We start from the raw sequence: 23,231 nt of genomic DNA, 5'->3' as shown, positions 1-23,231 counted from the left end.
GTAACAAAAACTCAGGACATTTTTGGAAATTGTATGCTCTCTAGCAACTTTGTGTGAATTTTTATACAAGCACTGTTTTATGAGTTATATAAAATGTTATAAAAATAGAAAAAAATGTAACAGCCAAATCCTCATTATTTTTAGCTTTATTTATACCCTATATGGGTTTGAATAGAAAAAAGTAAATTACCAATTCAATCCTGGCCCCAAATCCTGTTTCATCATAGATGTAAACTGATTTTTGTATATCTATATAAAATAAATGAATAAATAAATGCAAGAATACAACTGCATTACCTCAATAGTATTTTATTTAAAAGTTCACAATTAGAGCACTTTTAATAACACAAAACATTTAAAAGTGACAAAAGCTGCCCAAAGGAAGGACTTTTCTTGTATGTAGAAGGAATAGTGCCCTTGTGCTTACAATGAGTGGAATTCATTACAACAAGTGTGGGACCCAGTAGATCAATAGAATCCATTATCTGAAGGGAATGAACATGACTTCCAAGTTATTCCAAAATTGGCAGAGAGGGTGAATGGCACAAATCTGAGGATTTCACTTGGCCCAGGTTAAGACCCAATGGAAAAAAACAAGAACAAAACTACCTCAGCATTGTCCATCATCTGCTGTTATACTTCAAAACGCAAAGTTGCAAACCAGTGTTCTTTAAAGAAATCTATACTCTAAAGACCTCTGTCACATTTCTCAACTTCAGGATCATGGGAAGGGATACTAATACTCATGGATTAGCCAGATAGGTAAAAATGATTATCAAAATGAAGCAATACACAAACATCATGATGGAGAGGTTCATAAATTAAATCTATAATTTCATTCTGTCCAATTTTTATAGTATTCTGCTCTGTTCAAGTGTCCTGAGTGTGGCATATACTACATAAAAACACAATAACAGTAGTGTCTTTAAAGTATAGAGAGGTTTCAGAAGTTAGAACAGCAACTTTTCCTACCTTGATCATCATTAATCAGCACCATAAAATGTTAGCTACAAATAGCGTGTAGGTAAGACTAGTCGGCCAAAAATAAGGTATTAGTAAATGGATGAATTCTCATAAAGAACAAGTAACTCAGAAAGGTTTCTAAGTAAGGTTTTGAAGAAGGGACTGACAATTTAATTGTGAAAGATACAGAATATTAAGGAATAACAGTAAAATGAAATCAAGTTGTATATCAATATTCATCTCCAGGAAACAAAGTCAGAAATAGGTTCCTTTAGATAAAGGTGGCTCAGATTGATCTAAGAATGGGGCTGGGTGTCTGCTTCTCTACGCTGCTTTCCCAGCACTGTATTGCCTGTAGTGGAAAAGACTCTTGGAGTCCACGTTGCGAGATTTCTGTACAGCTTCAGCAAAAAGTCTGGTCACCTGAAAATATAATGGTAGGAATCTTAGCACCCCACATGAGATGAAAGTGAATGTTTAATGAACCAGCAGTGAAAAGTCACAAGTGTCTGCCCCTAATTTTCAAAGGGGCATGGGATAAAAGGCAGAAAAATGTTTATTTAATGGAAACTTTCTCTATATCTCAGACCTCACCATGAATAAGCCTATTTCTCCCCCCAGAGGGATTAACCTGACTCAGGATTAAAAAAAAAAAAAAAAAAAAAATTATGATGGGCAGAAAGTTAAAGAATCTCAAATCTGTGTTTCTGTCTGTGATAAATTTAGTGAGTCATGTTCAAGTGAAACTGAACATACCTCATGCAATCAGTTTCTATGAATTCAACAAGCACTTGTACTACATCTGGACCTTCAATTATCATTAACCTGTTGCTTTTATGTGGTGGCTTCCATTTAGAAACAATGGAATAAAGTTTGTATCTTTACTCCATGCCATGCTACCACTTTTTATTCAAAGAATAATTCTATGGGTAATGACAGTCTGTGACTTTTGATTATCTCATTTGCTTCATCACAAACTGTCCCATTTTAGCCATGACCTGACACATTAACACTACTATGTTAGATTCTATTAAAAACTCCTCTCTATTCTTAATTTGTTACAAGGAGGGGAAAAGAGTGACATGTACACATTGAGTGACACTCTTAAAGGAGGCACAGGAATAAAATCTCATGTAGCCTACATCTAAGGAGAAGAATTTACCTGAAAATTAGTGAGGAGAGGGACTCCACTGTCAACAGCTGTCCTCCGAATCACGTAATTGTCATGGACAAACTTAGTGTTGTTATTGGGGAGGTTAATCACTAGGTCAATGCTGCCATCTTTAATCAATCTGGAAGAATAAACAAAATAAATAAAAACTTACAGATGACACTGTATATTTTATAATTAGTTTAAAAACACAAACATAAATTTCTCTTTGCCATCCAAGTCAATGCCACCTGTCCTCCTCTGCTCCTAAATTGATGTTCAACTTATACATATTTGGGAATTATCATTTTTATTGTGTTCTTGAAAGAATATTGGTGCAAGTATAACTAATAGAATGCAAAGTTTGGTTTTCTCTTTAAAATGCTATCTGTCCATTGTAAAAATTAATAATTTGATAGACATTTACCTATTATTTGCAAAGAGATGATCCCCCCAGCATTGAAGGCCTTTCCACCCCTGTGCTCCCATCCACAAATTAAAGCTGCTACCTGCTAAGTAGTGATAATTATTATTTTACAAGGCCTGAAGCAAGTAGTTATAGTCTCCTTGGAAGCCTGCTAAGGTCTGAACACAATGCCATTCTTTTATTAATTTGATAATGATTTATAAATTGACCTCTTAAAAGCCCTGACAAATAATCTATTGCATAGAATTTGGTATGATGTGGCCATTCGGTAGGCTGTAAGATCCTGAAACAACCAAGAATTATCTCTAAAGCACTTGAGCCACATAGATCTGTAAGTGTTGATGCAATGGCATTCCTAAAGGCTCACACAATCTCCTGAAATAATGTGGCTTAAAAAAAATCTAATGATGACATAATCTAAGGCATAATAATCAACCTGATCAAGAAATGGCCGATTAGGAAATCCAATGGATGACATCATTATAGTGCTCAATATAGTTCCTGCAGGTAGCAAGTACTCAATAAACTGTCTGATCCATTGATACACAGCCTCAGTGAAATGAGGCTGATCAACCCTATGCTTGATATACATATGCATACATGATATAAGTTTGACATGAAACATAAAGTGCTGCATTACAGTGTTCATGCCCTCACTTGTTTCCATCAAGACAAGCATCCTTACTAAGAAGTATTTTGAAAGATGTTACATAGCATCATGTATACATATGACATTGTTTTCTATAGTAGTAGGAAGGGACACTTGAATAAAATGAACTTCTATCATCCATAACTTTATTTATTTTTAAATTAATTCACTAAGAAACTTTTAAAAGACTTGCAATTGAGTAAGGTGAAATATTCATGGACTGGTTCTCAAAGTTAATCCTCTAAATTATCTCAGAAAATAGTCTGCCTGGTTCTTACTTTCTGATGGAAGAGAGGCTGGGATTCTGTCCTTCCTGAGACGGCCATGCCACTGGGGTGGCGGGGACATTGTTGGCATTGAGCCAGTCTGATGTGGCTTCCGTGGCAAAGAGCTGCATGTAAAATGGAAAAGTTGGTTACCGTATCACAATCATTCATTGTTTTTCCAGAACCTGCTGGAACACATGTGTCATTTAAAACATAAAGGAGAAGAAACTGTTAATGTGGGAAGTAATATGATGCTGTGGATAAATACTTGGACTCAGAATCCAGAGGCATGGGCACTTTAAATATTTTTTAAGTATTTGCAGGGAGGAAAAATTAAGGAACTTTGACTGTAATTGTTTTTGCATTTTAATAATCACATATTTAATAGTAATTTAATAATTTTAAATGATATAATAATTTAATAATGACATCTCAGAAATGTCATACCACTTTCTCAGAATGATTTACAGCTGATAGTTCATTGTTATCAGGTCAAAAAAGCCCCATGGCCACAGGCCCACACGGGGCCTTGGGAATAATTTTGTTACACTGAACCAGGCTTTGTGTGGACATGTTCCTGCAAAGAAGTTTTGCCTGTGAGTGTAACAGCTGGAAACTATGACCTTATAGGGAAACAGAAAAATGGAAAAATATATAGAAATACACTGGAACTTTGTCCCAATTATGCTTGAGCCAAATATGCTAAGTTTTTGGCTGGCAACTTCTACTGAGTTTGTGGCAATTTTGTTAAAACTTAAATCTAGCCTTTCTAATTATTTTACTCTATTTAAGTTTTGAAACTACCATGTTAGTTAAACCCTTCAGGTTAAAAGGACATATTTCAGGCTATTTCTTTTCCACATTTCTGCAATATTTCATTTTGGGAACAGATTTCAATGCTGACAGAAAACAACTTTTAAAAAATAATATAACATACCTTGAAACCTTCATTGTGTAATTGTTCAGCGACACCAAGGAATTGTGGACGGAATGATTGCTGAAAAGAAATTTAACAAAAATTCATTTTCTAGATATACATACTCTTTACTTAGTCATATGCAATATGGTATCTGGTATCATCATAAAGGACAATGCCATATGTTACCAGGTGCTTTAAATTCAAAGATGACAAGTTTTATCCTTTTATCCTTCTATGGTGAGTATGAGTTCTTAGTTATATTCCAAAAGAGATGAAATTTCATCTACATTGTCTTCATCTTTGCTTTTCACCTTGCGCCCAACTCCATTCCCTATTTAATCCACTTAGTCTCTCTCTAGAAGTCTAGATCCATTCTAGTTCTTGGATCTTTTTCCTGGTCAGGAAGACTCTAAAAGACACGTAGGTTTGGCGCCCAACACCAAGTTAACCCTGCTCTCCTTGCTGAATTCTAGTTTTGTACTACCCTTTGATAACTGGGTCATTGTCCTAGTAGCTTGTACACAAGTCCTCACAATAACTTGATCTTTTGGAACTCACTTTTGCATTTACTCTGAGACAATTAAAAGTTGTGGTTAAAGAATAAGCTCTGGAGTCACTAAGCTGCATTTCAAATCCTGGCTTTACCATTCACTAGCAGTGTGTGCTTAGAAAAGTTACTATCTTTGAGCCTTTGCATCTTCATCTTTAAAACAGTGATGATGATAATAGTTTTTCTACTTCTTGCAGCTCCACAATTTATTAAACCATCTGATCTTAAATATCTTAACCTCTCTGTGATGTAGTTTCCTTGTATGTTAAATGGGAATGGTAATAGCACTTGCTTTATCATGAGTATTCAATAGGCTAATTTAGAAGTCAGCACTACTTAACTCTTAGTACTGTAATTTAGGACAGTTACTGGCCCATTTATAATGATCAATAAATATTAATTATTATTAAAAGGATTGTTTTTTCCAGTCTCCTAGAGACTAGATTCTTGCCCCTACATTCTAGTTTCCAAGCCTGGGTGTCTCTTCCAGCTATTACACTTAACCCAAACCAACTTCTTCTTCATCTGTATGCATTTCATTTGCACATGACTTCCCAAATGTTCCACCACACTGTTCGGATATTTTCTATGGTCCATTGCTGTGTCCTTCCTAGGACCCCAGCTGGACCTGTGCAGTTTCCAGGCCCTGCCTTCCCTGGACCCCTGCTCATTGCTGTCAGAGGTTCCCTAGTACTGAGCATATAACCTGTGACCAAGAGCTAGTATCTGGAAGACAGTGGTCAGGATAAAAGAAAACAAAGCTAAGTGACCTACACAAAGCTTAAAACCCTGAACTTGACTTCATCAGTATCTGAGCTAAATGGAGTATTTAAAAATATATATAATTAAAAGCATATCCATCCATTCTCCTTTAAATGGGAACATTTTTGTTGGTTTCCCTTGCAAAAAGTTTTTAAACAGATGATGTAAGTTGGTTACTTCAGTAAAGGTCTTATAATCTAATTAGAAACCATATTAGTGGTGGTTGAAAAATCATAAATATGATTCTATTTCAGAGTCAGAAACTAGAAGAACTGAGATAACAAAGCATACAAGATCTTTCACAATTCTGATAATGTTTAGCCCATAAAACCTCCTAATATTTACTAGCAGAGGCTTTCTGAGAACAGACCTAAATCCTGGGGAAATACCCCAAAGACTATGTTTAAATATAAAATTCTTTTAGATTCTGGCCCTCTGAATCCCAGAACTGAAGTTTTATGAGAGGAAGCTATTGGCAAATAGAAAAGATAAATGCAACTGGATGAATCTCAGCTAAGGTAGGCTCAGGGGTTATTCATGACAGCCTTCTATAACATGAATTGTAACCATGCCCAGGATAGTAGCTTTCCATTTCTACTTAGGAAAAACAGGAAGAAATGAGCTTAGGTACAAGAAGACCATGGCTAGACATAAAAAATAAAATAAACAAGTTAAAAAAAACAACAACAGAGAATAACTCTTAGTGACATTAAGACAATTTAATAAGGTATGTGGCAGTCTCTTCAAGAATAAGTTAAGCAGAAGACTAAGACAATTGTTCAAGTTTGATTTTTCTTGGAAAGCAAAGGGCTAAATTAGGTGACATATTAGTTTTTCTTCATGTTTTAAGGTTCCTTAATATATAACAAATACACATAAAATGTTCAAAACAAACTTCTTAATTTTGTTAAATCCCCCTAATATGGAACATTATATCATGCCCTTCTGCTAAACACAGAACAGACATAAGTACCAAATCACATTACAGGGCTCAACATAAAGTTGTCCAACAAATACTTATTGACTAATTGATGCATTAATCATGCATTTAACCATCTTCAATCTCTTAAACTCTCCCCTAGCAAAGAGTCACTGATGATATGTAATAACAATAGTAAGCGGTAATATAACTTTCAGCCATGTTTCTAAAATACCATTTCTCAAGTATAGCGGTTCTCAAATCGTGGTCCCTGGGTGAATAGCATCAGCAACACGTGGGAATTTGTTAAATTATAAACATTTGCGCCTCACTCCTAATCTATTGAATCAGGAACTCTGGGAGTGAATTCCAGCAATTCCTAGTTTCACAGACCTGCCAGGAGATTCTTTGCATGCCTAAGTTTAGGAATGGGAGGGATTAGCGGATAGGAGGACTATCCTTCACTCATCTTGTAATTTGAGGTCAAGACGTAATAACCTTGGCCAAGGTCACAATGAAAAAGTCTCTAGGGAAGAGTACCAGAATGTAATTTTTTTTTCTTTGCCATTTTAAAGTAAAATAAGTCAGCAAGTCCTCTAAGACCTGCAGACACCAGGCAGAACCTCATTATGGAGCTGTTTCAGTGTTGTCCCCCAAGTGGAAAAGATAAATATCCAACATGACAGTATTGGCAGTTCCCAGCCGGGGAACCACTCTGCCTTCTGGTCTGGGGTGTTGGCTTCCATAGGCACATTATAAACTTCTATCAAACGTGTATTGAACACTTGTGACACATAAAACAGCCTCTCTACAAAAAGAAATTACAGCTGTCAGCTTGCATCTGAGTAGCCTCAGATTTAAAAGCTGATTGAAAATACCTGTGTAAGAAACCATTTGTTACTAAAGGTGAAAAGTGCAAGCTGATTTATTTTCTTGGGAATGTTTATAAGAAAGAAAATCCTTTAAAAGTGGAATATATATATATATATATATATATATATATATATATTTCCTCAATGATCATTTTCACATTAATTCAACTTCTGGCTGCAAAAAAAAAAAAAACCAAGTTAATACTATGTGATGCCTGTGGATTCTACAGGGACGCCTGGATTGACAACTCTATGGTTGTTCCTAATGATACTGTATTGAAGATAAAAGGTTATTCATGTCACTTGGAGTTGTCTTTTCAAATAAAATGCTTGCTTTGTGTTTCCGAGCAATGCCGAAGCGCAGATGTCAGGTTGGTGCTTGCCACTCCACAAGCATCACTGAATAGCCCAATCAGTGGGGAAAAAACAGTGAGTGCTCTTGATCTACTCTAGAGTAAATCATTTATTGTTAAAGGGTGTTCCAGAAAACTTCAAAACAAGGCAGATTGCCTACTCATAGCAACCAAAAATAAATCCTAATACGAATAAAGGTGGCTGAAAATATTACAGGAAAATCAAAGATGATTTTGTTGCCACATAAATCTGCATTATGCCTTTCTTATATAAGAAATGCCTTGGTATATGGAAAGCCTCTCGGCAGAGAAGCAGTACCTGTAATAGTTACATGGACAAGGATTCTTTGACAAAATCTAAATCTTGATTCTTTCTTCGCCTAAGTCCTAGTTACACAAGATTGATGTTATGAATATTTCAAACTTCCCAGGTATTTTGACCCATAGGATTTAACTTTGGAAGGGCAGAAACAGAAAAAAGGAGAGTGGGAAAGAGAAGAGAAATAAAGTCAGGAAGACTGTCCTATAGCAAGTATGTGCATGTATGCTCACATATACAGGCAAGCACACGCCATCTACTTGTTAAATATTGAGGAGTAGCTGAAACCTGCTAATAATAAATACTGATTTTAAATGTGTATGAAGCTTCCAACAATAGGAAAGACTCAGTCACTTTTTTCTCTACCCCATATTTCTCTGTTCCTCCAATTTCTCTTACAACCTGTTGTACAAAATTAATGACTCAAGGTATGTTCATTAAATTCTTCTGCTCATGAAGAATTCAGGTCAGGGTGGGGAGAGGAAGAGAAAAAAACCTTTACCTCAAATTAATGTTACAGATACTGACTATCCTCCCCATTTATTCAGGAAAGAATAATAAAACAAATTAACTTCAACAATGCTGCCCACCAGGGCTCTTCTGTAAATAAAGTCTATACAACTTTATACTAAATAAATGATTACCTTAAGATATCAAAATGTAATTGTGAGCTTTCTCTCTTAGAGTTTCATTACATAACTCAGCCTCAACTAGATGCCTTCCATTGGATTTATTAGTCCTAACTCCCATTTATATATATATATATATATATATATATATTTTTTTTTTTTTTTTTTGAGACAGAGTCTCACTTTGTTGCCCAGGCTAGAGTGAGTGCCGTGGCATCAGCCTGGCTCACAGCAACCTCAAACTCCTGGGCTCAGCAATCCTACTGCCTCAGCCTCCCGAGTAGCTGGGACTACAGGCATGCGCCACCATGCCTGGCTAATTTTTTGTATATATATATTTTTAGTTGGCCAATTAATTTCTTTCTATTTTTGGTAGAGATGGGGTCTCACTCAGGCTGGTTTTGAACTCCTGACCTTGAGCAATCCACCCGTCTCGGCCTCCCAAAGTGCTAGGATTACAGGCGTGAGCCACCGCGCCCGGCCCCCCATTTATATATTGACAGTAATATTTTAGTCTTTTCAGTCTGACTTTATATAAGTTCTGACCAAGTATGAGCCCACTAAATAAAATGCTTTTTTAAAAGTACAATGCATCCTAAAATATGGAACCCTAATTACTTTATCTGCAATTACTACGACGCTTAAGTAAAAAGTTGAGATTAGATTTGGTCCTGTTCTAAGAAGTCCAGTCAGTGTTATAGCTATTAACTCTCTAGTTAGTATTTTCTGTAATAATTTTCAGTTTAATTTATCAGACTAAGCATTTTAAAAAATCACTATGAATGAAAATCCTCCATCTAGTCATGGAGAGACTATACGCTAACTGTCCTTGTCTCCCACATAAAATATGTCAGAAAATGGTTCTTGCCCATCTCTGCCCTGCCGATCAATTTTACTATATTGTAAATATTGTCTTAAGTATAATCTTATTAAATATTTCTTCTAAAATATTTTTAACTTTGTGTGTGTGTGTGTATATATATATATTCCTAACATGATGCTCTCATGTGCAGAAAGTTCTTTGCAACAATCATGCAGTTGCTGGAACATTGATTTATTTAAAAAAGAAGGCACTGAAAGGTACAATTTCAATGGACAGAACCTCATTGCTTTAAGAAAACTCTTTTATTCTTACAAAACCCTTTTCTTTTTCCTACAAAGCAAAATTCTGTTCCCTAATGCCAAAATTACACAAATACTTCAAAGGGATCAAATTAATTTTTGCTTCACATTTCCCTGCAGCACTGGAACCAAACAAGCACAATTTTATACATCACTGCCTTCTTAGACTGGCATTTTAAAATGTTAGCACTATTATGATTAGATGTGAAGATGTGGACTAAGGGCATGGTCTCCTCTGAATGCCCCCAGGACTCACATTAAACTTTAAGTCATAACTGGAAGTTGAGCAAATATTCTCATAGTTGGGACTTAATAACACTTAATACCCATTTATAATGTGATGAGTCTCTCATACGGTGTGATTTGTCTCTAAACTGCCATTAAGCTTCACAATTGCAAGTCATCTTGTTAGCCTCTGCTCTAACTATTCACCATTGCCCTTCTGGCACCTTTGTAAAGCAAAATCCCAAGTTACTCTTTGCAGAAACTTCTCCAAAGCCACTACCTATCCAGTCTCCAGAGTCTAATTTGCTAATATTAAGACACCCTAATGAGACAGCATCTATAATAATCACCCACTGATTTGAGAATACCTGGTACTGCTCTAATTATATTTTTATTGATTTTTATGTAACCATGCAGGGTTTGAGCTTATTAAATGCACAGCAGGGGTGTTATATAAGACCATCCATTGTTTTTATAGAACCCAGGAATTACTAATCTCAGATAAAAGTGAATAACCAGTTGGAAAACAGCTAGTATTTTTTCAGGAAATTTGTAAACAGAACAGTTTACACACTCTTGCAATAATCATTCCAAATAGTAATAGAAGTTTCCTGTCTATCATTTTGCCCTAAGATTTACATTTGACTTGCAATAATAAACCAATAGTGCCTTATTCATTATATAAAGATATTCATTTATAATTATCTCACCCTACCTTGACTTAGAGAGATTAACAAATGCTACTATTTCAAGAACTTCCACAATATACTATAGGATAAACTGACTTTTTTAGATCTGTTAAGTCACCACTCTTCATAAACTTTCAACCTAGAGTGTTAAGTTGAGGAAATTTCTCAAATAATGCTCATGTCTTCTTCAACTTTAAATCCTTGGCATTGACTAGAGATTGAAACATGAAGAACTGAATGAATGAAATGAAGCAAGGAAGGAGCAGTGGTCAGGAGAGAACACATATGACTTTAGTTTGAGAAATGTTGGATTTGAAACATCCAGATAGATGTATCTAGCAGCTTGTTGGAAATAGGGAATGGCTGAGGATAAAGATTTAAAGATGGTAGTTATAGATAGGAGAGTAGACACTATAGACATGGATGAGTTTGCAAAGGGGAAAGTCAAGAGATAGACACAGAAAGACAAGGTGAGACCCAACCTTATAGAAAGCCTATGTTCAGCTAAGGAGGAAGAGCTAAGAGCAAAACATTTAGAAAAGATGTAACAAAAGAAGAGGAGAGATTCCTTTTTAAGGCACCCTGAATCCCATTTAGAAGAAATATCCCTTCACTAGAGACTTTGTCTTTCTGTCTTTATTTTATTTTTTAAATTGGTTTCTGTAACAGGAGAATGAAAAATCAGGGAACAATAGGGAACAAAATGTCCATGCTTTCTATAAATTGCTATAAAGTAGAACATAAGCCCTCTTCTATACCACAATTAATGTCCCTGCCCCATCTCACCACTCACAGTGTATGACTACGGGCACGCACACAGCCGCATACCACTTACCTGGATTCCAATCAGGATGCCTTTCTGGGGTATCTTAAATCCTGTGGAAAGCATGGCCTTTAGGAAGGCTGTGTGAATACCTTCACCAAAGCAAGCCACCTGTTTAGGAATAAAAAATAAAATAGAGAAGGCAAATGGTCAATCACCCTTACCAATACACACACACACACACACACACACACGCACACAGACACACGCACACGCACACAGACACACACACAAATGGAAAGCACTTTACTCATAGACTCCTTCTGTAGATTTTATTAATGTTGCCCAAAGACCGTGCAATCTGAATCCAGAGATTAAAAGACTGGCCAGGGCAGATGTATCTTATGTTTTTAATTAAACATAATGAATGAATAAGCAATTCTTTCTCTATCCAACAACACTCAATGGAGCAACATAACTGGATTCTACTGTGAGTTATTTGGATACAAATCACAGCTTCTAGTCCATAACGTGGTGAGTTTCCAAATGTTAATATGACTTACTGTTTAAATAACAGTATATGTCGTACATACTCTGCAGCAGTGCCTGAATTCACGGGTCAGTAGCAGAAATGCATAACTGCACATCATTGGTTTGGAGTCATTTTTACAGCTTATGAGAATGCCTTCTGAGAAATTAAATAATTCCATGAAAATCTCAAAGGAACTTGTTCTTTTTTAAAATCATTTTCATAAAATCAACCAAAATACTCTGCTACTAGTCCTGAATACCATACCATATGTGAAAAAAAAATGACTCCAAACTAATAGATACAGTAATGTTAGAGTATACAAAAGCTTCATCTAGGGAAACTGTGCTACAATATAACTACAAATCAAATAGCCACCATAACTATAGAACAAGTGCTATATTTGAACATGATGGGCGTCAACTCTGCCACGAACATCATCATTTGGCAGAGGTACAGAACCACCATTAGAGTAAATAACACTGATGGCTAAATTCATTCTTCAAGCAAATGACTCCCTTTCTTATGCAAGGAAAGTTCTCATGACTATAACCTTCAGTTGACCACCAATACATGCTGTTTTTCATTCCAGTGAGCATTTTACTCAGTCAAGTACTGGCCCACTATCTCAAGTGAGTTTAACCTACATTAATAGTCTCAAATTCTACTGAAAGGAATTGGGCAATCCCGTCAAAAGTGCAGATGCAACAACACAGAAGTTTCAGCAATTTTCTATGGAACCGGAGAAAGTAGGCAAATGTTCTAGTGAAGATTAGGACTGACATGCCCACTAGGAAAATAAAATTCCCTTTACCTCAATCAGGAACTAGAGGTTTACTTAATCCTACAATAGGCCATTTGGACATTCAAAATGTCTCTTTGAAGCATTATTGAGATTTTACTAAGCTAGAGTTATATTCTGATGTCAGTTATAATACAGACCTTGTAACATTATACTTCATGATATTTGGGAATATGACTCTTTTAAATAATGGAAGAAGAATCTCTTTATACTTTAGAAACATAGAACAAAGGGGGAGCTAAATTTCTAATTCTTTCATATTTTTATATTTCAACAACTCTAATGTGTATATGGAGGCACAATGAATATAAGCACTGCAAACAAATTTGTCATGCTAGAGAAAAAAACATGGGAGAAAATAGATCTCTCGAAGCCTAGGCCAGCTGAAATCAGCACCACTACTAGCGACCATGGGCTCAAGATGAACCTGCAACAAAGGGGCTAAGAGTCCCCGTTCAAAAACTCCAAATACAGACAGGATAGCCATTTATTCCTCACTGCCTGCCTTCTTGTCTCACTTGGCTTCTCATCACAGATCTTGCTTGTAACCAGGCAACCATACAAAACATCACGTATTTGTTGCAATTAAATATTTTCCCCTTTCAGGTTTTCCTTAATACCAAGAGGAAACAAGGATGCCTCACAGTGTGATGTTGCCACTCCGATGTGCACTGATGAGAATCTGAAGGTTGTATCTAGTAAGCCTGTCAAGGGCTAGGTGATTCATAAAATGTCCTGACACTGACATGTAGAGAACTTTCTAGAATCTGACAGCTCTCTACAAGAAACACATTTCACATTCTTAAAGAAACCTCTACCTGATACAATCCCAACACAAGTGAAGAGGGACATCCAGTGGCCAGTCCCATTATAGCTTTTAGATAATCCCCAAGAGGTTAAGGTTGCTTTAGAAGTGGTCCTGGGATTTTCCACATATCTGCAGATTCCACAATATTTAGGTTTATGATCTTTCTAATGCTGTTATTCTATATATTGTTAGTAAAAATGCAATGATATGATTTCATGGTGGCAAGATGGGGATGAGGTACCGTTACAGAGAGACCTGAGTACCTTAAAATAAAAAGACACATAAAATATTTACTTAGATGTCTAAAGAAATATAAGAAAGATGTTCTCATGTGGAAATGAATTAGGAACATATGTATTACATGCCTATGTTGAAATAGAAGTGAAAACTTAGACTCTATTCCAAAAGACAGTAGAAGATATTTTTTATTCAAAATTCTCAAGCCCTTTGAGACTTACACTGATAGTAGAAATTTGTGTTCTCTTATTACTTACTACCTTAATTATTTTACTGTATTCAAATCACAAAACCATAGATTTCAAAGTAGATTTAATGAAAGCACTCATGGATCATTAACTAGTTACCTCTCCAGTGGAAGCCATCTCACATCTCAGAATAGGGTCAGCATCCCTCAACCGGGGCCAGGAAAACATTGGAGCCTGTCATAAAAAGCAGGGAGGAAAAATATATGAGGGAAAGGTATCAATGAATAAGAGAGAATTAATATATTTAGCAAATAATCTCTCTGGGATTCATTTAGGCTATGGTAGACATGTAAAAAATCTCTTTGGTTTAAGTACATGACTTGAAAAATAGCTTTAAAATTCTGTTCCAAGCATTTCTTGAGTTCTTGGCCAAAAACTTAGGTTAAATAATCACAAATTATTTCTGTAAATAGGACCTGTGTGACCAGTCTAGACCAGTGTTCCTAATCTGGCCTATGCATATTCGTATTGGAATGATTTCAAACAAAGTCTACTGGGCATTGGTCTACCCAGACACAGAGTTTAAACATTTTTTTTTCCTTTATAGGCTTTTGAAACATTCCTCTTCTTGTTCTGATCATTCAAACTTGCAACAAGCCACCTTGCCAGAAATGGCTGTCTGTAAGCCAATTTCTGAGACATTAAACTGTTGTTGACACCTCTTAAAAGCTTTGAAAAACATTCTGCTTGGAAACACTTTTGTTGAGAACTTTTATATGAACTGGAACATACAAGTGCCTCCTTTTCATTTATTTTATTGGTGCAATTCACTAAGAATCAAATTCTTATTTCTTGTATATTTTCATTTATCTGGTCTAGACTATTCCTTCATTGATTCTGGCACCTAAGTTATGATGGGAATTCTGGCTTGGGGTTATTTCATTGGGTCATCTCAGTCAAGTTATTACATATTCTTATACTTCAGCTTCCCTATTTCCCCATCTGTTGATATCCACTGACTTTACTAATACTATTACAATTGACAATGAATAAGTAATTTGAAATCAATTTAATTAATATACAATGATAACTAGAAAAGAAGCTGGAAGATATGGTGCATTTAAAAAATGCATATCTATCAATATTACTTTTAGTTTGAGATTATGTTTGTATATTCATATATTAATCTATAAGAAAAAATAGAGGCATATATTCCTATAACTATGAACAAAGAAACATGAATTTTAAATTCATATGTATAATCTCCAGTGAAAAAATATTTTTCAGTGCCTACTACCTGTTGGTCTCAAACAAAAAATTCCTCTCTCTTTCTCTCTCTCTTTCTATAAGCTTTTATAAGCTACCCTTCCCCCAACATGAAAATTGATATTGTATCTCAATGCACTATAAAATTCAAGGCATCATAAATCATTAACTTAAGATTAATAAATGTTTTTTGATTCATAGCTTCAACCTAAAACTCCCATTATAAAAGTCAAAAGTCAGTTTCTCATCTGCAACACAATTATGGTTGAGCTCACTAATACATATAGGAATAGGAACCTTTTGTAGGCATTGAAAATATGTCAATGTCACATAAATATATCAAATATAAATTAATTTCATTGTGCATTTCATCTAAGGAAATCCAAATATATCCCACTAATCCTCATACCTGTCCAGCAAAGTAGTTAAATGTCATAATTATAAATATTCTGTGTGCAATCATATTGAGGCATCTAGAGTTGTACAATGGCTTTATTATTAAGGCATTATTAAAAATATGCATATATATATATAAAATTGGTGAATAACCATACATTTTACTGCTTATTTTTCATAAGTTGCCATCAATTTCTTCACTCTTACAGCATCATTGTAAGCAGCAATTACTATCTCAATTTTTTAAATAGAAAAATGTGCCATCAAAGAAAATACAGACTAAGTAAAGGTGGTCAACATGGTAAGAATTTATCCCACAGGATAGCCACTTTTACAAGAGTCATGCATTCCTGAAGACTTGGCACCATTCAACCCTCATCCTAGCCAACAATACCCAGGACTTCTGCTTACTAACCAAACTGGCAATTGTGTCAATTGCGTAAGTATAGCTTAGAATTCACTTGGCTACTTGGTTTTGAAGTTACACAATTCTAGATGATGTTTTGAAAGTTTGAAATGCACAACAGTTTACATAAATTTGCTGTGTATAACTGCATTGCCTTATTGAAAGGAAACATAAATTCTGAGTCTGGGACTCCAGTTAGAAAGTTTTTAAAGTAACAAGATTTTTGATGACAAATTGTTCTTTTAATTTCATCGGAACTCATAAAATGACTAATAATTTTTTTGAAAATATTACCTTAATTGCAACATAGTCAGCAGGAATTATGGGATGCTCCAATGTTGGAAGAGGTTTTTCCTCAATGTTCTCTCCAATCATCACCTTGGTGGCCACATCAATGAAGTCTACCCCGAGAGTCTTGGACACAAAGGGGAAGGATCGAGAAGCTCTCAGGTTGCATTCAATCACCTGAAGAGATAAAAATCAGGGAGAAAGAGGATAGTGAGAGCCAATAACAACAATATTAATATTATCTCTGCCACTTGGCTTCCAGCTGTTATTAACTGGAGATTAGCTCTTGTTTTGCTAATCCTGTCCTTTTTCAACCCCACTGCTGGGACTTTTTCTAACTGGTTTCCTTTCAGTCAGTATCTTCGAACTCTGACATTTTTTCATCCCCTTTCCCCAATTCCATCCCCACACACCGCTGACAGATTTAGATTAATGCAGGGCTCAGATAATGCCACACCCCTCCTGAAATCCTCTACTTGATTTCCACTGGCAACAGATTAAAGTCTAGACCGTGAAGGCCTTCTATCCTCTGGCTTCCATATACCTCTCTATTTTATCTTATGACACTTTCCTGGCCCCAATCTTACTTTCTGAGTTCACCTTCCACTCTTTACCTAGAAAAATGATCTCACTCAACTGAACTATTCACTGTGTCCAAAAATAGGTGATGTACTATGTGTAATAACCTCTGTACTGTCCTTAAATTGTCAAAATCTCAGCCATCCTTTAAGGTCCAGTTCACAACACAAAATCTTCCTTGAAGTCTTTTATTATCCACCCCAGATGAGGCATATGATGCTCAAACACATGTTCCTGCAAACATGTGCACATACCCTAGCAAATACTCTCTCTGCTCTATAATTCCAATGCTGTTTTATTTGTACATCTCATCTAATAGTTATTAAACACTATATTATAGTTATCTACAAATTCATGTTCTTCCCAGTCCTCACTAAATTATAAGATCTTTCAGAGTAGAGACTATGCCTTATACATCTTTGAAGCCACCATGTAACTGCATAGCAATTGGTACATCAATGTTGGTTACTGCTATGGTTTGGATTTGGTTTGTTCCCACCAAAAATCATGTTGAAATTTGATCCCAAAGATGCCAGTATAGGGAGCTAAGGCCTAGTGGGAGGTGTTTGGGTTAAGTAGGTGGATCCCCCATGAATAGATTAATGCCCTCCAGTGAGTTCTCGCTCTCTCAGGAATGGATTTATTCCCACAAGAGTGGGCTATTAAAAAGGGTCTGGCTTCCTCAGTTTCCCTCTCTTACTTCCTATCTTGCCATTTGATCTCTCTGCACACGTCTGTTCCCCTTCTACTTTCTGCCATGAGAAAGCATGGAAGCAGCATGAGACTCTTACCACATGCAACTTCTCAATCTTGGACCTTCTAACTACCAAAATAGCGAGCCAAATAAACTATTTTTCTTTACAAATTTCCCAGCATCAGGTATTCTGTTATAGCAAGACAGAATAGACTAAGACAGTTACTGATTAGTTAAATTAAGTAGGCTAAATTAATTAGTTTATTTATTTATTTTTTGCAAATGATATCTTCTCCAAGTAAGGAGTAAAGCAGAACTTCAGTGCACATAATTTATGACTACTCTATACATTCAGTTTACTTTATGGTATTCACTGTTAATATTATCTGTCTATGCTATACTGTGGATGGCATACAGTCATCTTCTTTCTAGTGGATCAGATCAGAGAACTTTACAAAGCCCTGACTGACATATCCATGCTCCCAAGCGCCTGTGTCTTCAATCAATGCAGACATTATATGCTATGCAACATTCCACACTCAGACACAAACAGCTGCAGGGGTCTCAGTTTCTCTGTGGCTGGTATTCATAGAGGAGATGACCATAGAGACACAAATCAACATGACCTAACCCAGCAGTGGTGTTCTGTCAAGCTTCTTGGAATCTCTTACCAAGACATCATTTCCTTTGACAAGAAATTGGACGTTGAATGGGCCAGAGATGGCAAAAGCCTTTGCAATCTTTCGAGTAGCATCTTTCACCTAGATGAAAATGACAATGACATAGAACTAAAGAACATATCTCAGTTAAAAAAAAAAATAGAAAAAAAGGCACAGCACCTTAAATTTAATTTCTCCTTACAGACAGCTACATCTATATTTATAATAATAATAATAAGATGCACTATTAGGCTTCTATTAACAAAATAATAATATGTAATATCATAAATAGTCACAACAGAATAGTAGGGAAAAGAACAAATAATTTAACAGGGTTATCTCTCTGACAAATACCCCTATCTACCTATAATTATATTACTTGGCTTTACTTTGAGGTTTAAATGGAATCCTTTCAGTCTAGTTGCTTCAGCACCAGAAACTGCAGTCCAAACTCTGTATCAATCTAATGACCTACCTGCTGAGAGGTGCAGGCCCTGAAATTACATGGTACTGCAAAGAGACCACAGAGATTTCTTTTATGTTGCTTTTCTGTTGCCCTGGACTCTACAAGGGTAGATATTATGTTTGGAAGGAAATAGTGTTTCCCTGCAGGGAGGCACTGCATGTCACATATAGGAATCCCTGTATCCAACCAGGGCCAGAAGGTTCCTATGTCAAGAGGGGGCACTGATTACAATAAGCAAGAGCTCCTCACTCATTACACTCACAAGAGTGGTACAGCAACTCCATTGGGTATAAATGAAGTGGAGTCTGTGGCATATTGAGGTCTGAGAGATTTGGAAAAAAATCTGAATTCTGGAGGTCATTTATCCTGGCATGAGAAACCAAAGTATATTTGAAATCAGGGAAATTTTTTCTCTTATGCTGCTGCTATTACAAAGTATCCTGCCACCTCCACTTTCCAGAAGAAAGTCAGACTTTGTTCTGGACAGGTCTGCATGGATTCTGATGAAAAATTTGCTGTAAAAGCTCACTAAAAAGCCAAGCCTGAACCAAGATACCTGAAAACTAATGGGACCTTTTCAAGTGTTACTTAAGATGATAGGCTCTGAGTATACATCTAGCAACACATATTAAGAACTGAGAGTCATAATTCTTGAGAGGTTCTTTAAAGGAGTGGCTATCAAAGAGGGGTCAAAAGAGAAATATCAGAGAATGCTGGTAGGAAGTGAAGGTAAGGGTGGGGGCGGAGGGATGCAGAGGTTCCAGAAAGTTCCCAAGTTACTGCCACACCACTCCTAAAAAACATGGTTTTATATGCGGCTCACCTCCAAATGGCTCTCAAACATAAGAATTCTCTGCAGCAGCAGTTCTCCAAATGTCCTCTTCAGACCACTAGTAACAGCACTGCCTTAAAACTTGTTTAAAATGTAAATTCTGGGGCCCTACCCCAAACCATGAAATCAGAAACTCAGGGTGGAACCCAGCAACCTGTATTTTAACAAGCTCTGAAGGTGGATTTGATGCACACTAAAGTTTGAGAACTACTGCACTAGCCTATAATCAAATGGGCTCTAAAAGGCAGTGAAGGACATCGTTATCTTTAAAATACCCAGCTGACTCAGGGCAAGGAAGATCTCCAATCATTAAGTTTAACCTGTGGCAGCATGTTTTCCATTGCTACCTAGTTTTTGTTTTGTGTTTTTTTTTAACCGAGGTTCTCTCCTCATCCTTTGCTTTTTCTCTTCAACTTTTATTTATAAATGATGACCTTTTCAATGGCTCCTTGGCTGATGGTTTGTGTGGGCAGCATCAGAGTGGCATCTCCTGAATGGACGCCTGCATCTTCAACATGTTCAGACATGGCATGAGAGATAACCTGGCAAAAAAAAAAAAAAAAAAAAAAAAAAGATTTTTAAAAGAGTTGTCAGGCACCTACTTCAATGAAGTTACTCTCTCACCCTCCCCTTTCATCCTAACAGATGCCCCAAGCATGGACCAGTCCCTCTGCTAAGTTCCTGATGAGAGCCGTAGAAAGAGCTGCACATAGAGCTCCCAGACTTCCCTGCGCAGTGACAGATTGCCTGTAGGGGCAGCTGAGGGTGGCTGATAGGTATGGGGGTAAATAATAGAAAAAGGAAAAAACTAAACCCATTTATATTACTTTTAAAAACAGAGTAGGAAATCGCAACACTTGGGAGGCATTGCAGGTGTTTTTATCTTTTAGACGCTGGAAAAGAAAAGTTGATGGGAGAAGTGTGAGTATCTAGCTGGGTAAATGGTATAACTTAGGGGAAATAGAAGATGTGAGGACCTTACCTGATCAAGAGATCCTTAAATTGAAGTTTGAGAAAGGAAGGAGGCAAGAGGAAAATATTCTTGTCCTCCTTTAGAAGGAAATGAAAGCAAGGCAAGAATAAATAACCCAAGTGGATGTGACTAGTATGTGACTGTGTGACTGAGTTAGTATTTTGAAGCTTATCTGTCAGATTCCAAAGTCTACGGTTTCAATCACTATAACCTATATGTTTATAATATGTGTGTCCTTGGGAAATGATGGAGCTGAGAGGGAGAGAGAAGCATTGGGTGGCTGTAAAAGACTTAAATAAATTATGTAGAAGATTTGCTTATCAGATTTATAAATGACTTAAAACAGAGTGACATTTGAGTCTCCATCCTTCTGCTGTTACTGATGAGCTCTGTGACCTGGGCAGGGTGCTTTACCTGCTTAGCATTTGTTTCTGATAAGAAGGGAATAACAATGGTTACTGTCTCGGAGAGTGTGTCTCATTGAGTGTTTTTAAGGATAAAAGAGAACATATAAAGTATCTAGTATGATACTTGATGTATCATAAGAGCTCTTTTTTATTTTTGTACAGTGCCTGGAAAAGGAGAGGCAATCATCCCACTGAGCTCTGGAATAGTCATAATACATCTGAAATCCTATGCCCATTTCTGAATATGACAGTTTAAAAACTACATGAATAACCTGGAACGCTTCTAAAAGGGAGCACACAGGATGATGTGCAATGGTCAATGTTTGAGAGCAGCTTAGGGGGAGTTCAGATTCTGGCAAGCTAGAGCCAAATCAGGCCCACAGTCGAGCATTACTTTATAGCACAATATTTGAAAACATATGAATATCTCTAGACCACTCTTACATTCTGAACTTCTATAGAGGAGCAATCACATTCCTCTTATTTTATATCTCAATCTTCAAATACTTAAAATGTTGAAAGAGGGGAGAGATTAAACTTATGCTTTAAAACTCAGGAAGGTGGCAAGGATGAGAGTTCCAAAGAAGCAGACCTTATTTCAAGATAGAGAATATCTAAGACATAAAAAAAAAAAAATCACAATACATAATCTTAGAATATTTTATGCTTTATATCACCGAAGAGTTTAAAAGAAAACACATGACCACCTTCTAGGGATGCTGTAAATAAAATTCGTGTCTCTTGGGTGGGAGGGGGATTCAACTCAAGATTATATGATTCTATGACAAAGTAGACACCATTACAATTAAAAAAAAAAAAAAAAAAGCCTGTACTGAACTGCTAATCTGTGAGAAAAAAGAAAAGAACCTTTAACATCTTCAGTAGTGTTTTGAAGTATTTGCAAAGCAAAAGATGAAGGCTAACTTTTTATCTTTAAAGCAAATAAAATGGCATGGACTCCCTAAAACATAACTATCTATTATTTCAAGATAAATCACAAATGCCTTATTAACACAACTAGCAAAGTAAAGGAAAACATTCTTCACATTTTGATTTCTCCCTGAAGTTGGAGGCATTCCTTGTATTAGCAATACAAGATGTGATACGGAAAGCCAATTTTATGTTATTATCCTTATCCAACCTACTCTGTTTTGTTTGCCTTTATTAACCCGATAAAAAGTGGGGAGGGGGGAAAATGAAGAAAGCAGAAAAAACAGGGATTCAATTAGGAACTTCAGAAAGAAAAGTATTGGATGTTTTTATAATATCCATTGAAACATGAAAGGAAAACTACAGACAAAAGAAAATGAGAGAAAGTCTATTCAAAAAGAATGATGAGTACAGGATGATAATTAATTTCAAATACCATCAAAGAGAAATCCTAACAGTATGAAACATAGGAAATATGAAACCCATGACACACACTGAATTGTCAGGGAATTTGATTTTTTTTTTTTTTTTTTTTACTAAGCAGCTTCTCCACTATTATTGGAGACCTGTTTTGTAGAACTCATGAATTCTAACCTGTGAATGTTTCAAGATTGCTAAAGGAAAAAAACTGATGGAAGGCAGGGATAGGGGAGGCGAAGATAAAGTACTTACCCTTCCATCTTTGCCAACAGCATCCATTTCTACTTCCCGGGCCCCCTCAATAAATTTTGTTAGTACCACTGGGTGTTCCTGTCACCAAGGAAAACAGAGGAGCAGAATATTTAGCTAAACTTATGTGCATAATGTCAAATAAGTCACATACCTTAAGTAAATATCAGGGCAATATTTGCAAAAAAACCTCAAGGCTAAACATACGACATAAACTCATTAGCCAATCTATGTTGTAAGAACAAGGTCATTCTCTGCTTACAGTCAGGCAGGGGGTCTTTCTCCAACTTTGAGTGCTCAGCAAACTGAACATGAGTGCTGATGTCCCAGACATAGGTGTCTAGGCTATTTAGAGAAAAGAGGGTGCTAAGAAGGAAGCAGAATGTGGCTTCCTCCTCTACTACCAGAATCATGAATATTTCTGTATTTTTTCTATAATTATACATTATTATTGGTTCAGATTCTTTCTCTCTTCCTACCCTCCTTTCCCAAGCACTACTACTTCCTAAATCTGTCCTCTATATG

General features: G+C 36.1%; 1 protein-coding gene across 1 annotated transcript in view; it reads right to left on the bottom strand.

The window, feature by feature from the left end:
• Positions 1-293: 293 nt before the first annotated feature.
• The window catches only part of CPS1 (carbamoyl-phosphate synthase 1), a 114,828-nt gene continuing 91,890 nt past the window's right edge, over positions 294-23,231 (bottom strand). Inside the window, exons 29-38 of the mRNA XM_012751480.3 lie at positions 22,710-22,787; positions 20,162-20,269; positions 18,442-18,531; positions 16,504-16,674; positions 14,301-14,375; positions 11,650-11,748; positions 4,393-4,452; positions 3,468-3,580; positions 2,126-2,255; positions 294-1,386 (exon numbers count right to left, since the gene is read on the bottom strand). Coding sequence (XP_012606934.2) covers positions 1,288-1,386; positions 2,126-2,255; positions 3,468-3,580; positions 4,393-4,452; positions 11,650-11,748; positions 14,301-14,375; positions 16,504-16,674; positions 18,442-18,531; positions 20,162-20,269; positions 22,710-22,787 — 1,023 coding nt within the window. The 3' untranslated portion in view covers positions 294-1,287. The remainder of the gene's footprint in view (positions 1,387-2,125; positions 2,256-3,467; positions 3,581-4,392; positions 4,453-11,649; positions 11,749-14,300; positions 14,376-16,503; positions 16,675-18,441; positions 18,532-20,161; positions 20,270-22,709; positions 22,788-23,231) is intronic.

The sequence above is a fragment of the Microcebus murinus genome, chromosome 8 (genome assembly GCF_040939455.1).
Source record: "Microcebus murinus isolate Inina chromosome 8, M.murinus_Inina_mat1.0, whole genome shotgun sequence".
In the NCBI taxonomy this organism is placed as follows: domain Eukaryota; kingdom Metazoa; phylum Chordata; class Mammalia; order Primates; family Cheirogaleidae; genus Microcebus; species Microcebus murinus.
This window is presented reverse-complemented; position numbering and strand designations above follow the sequence as displayed.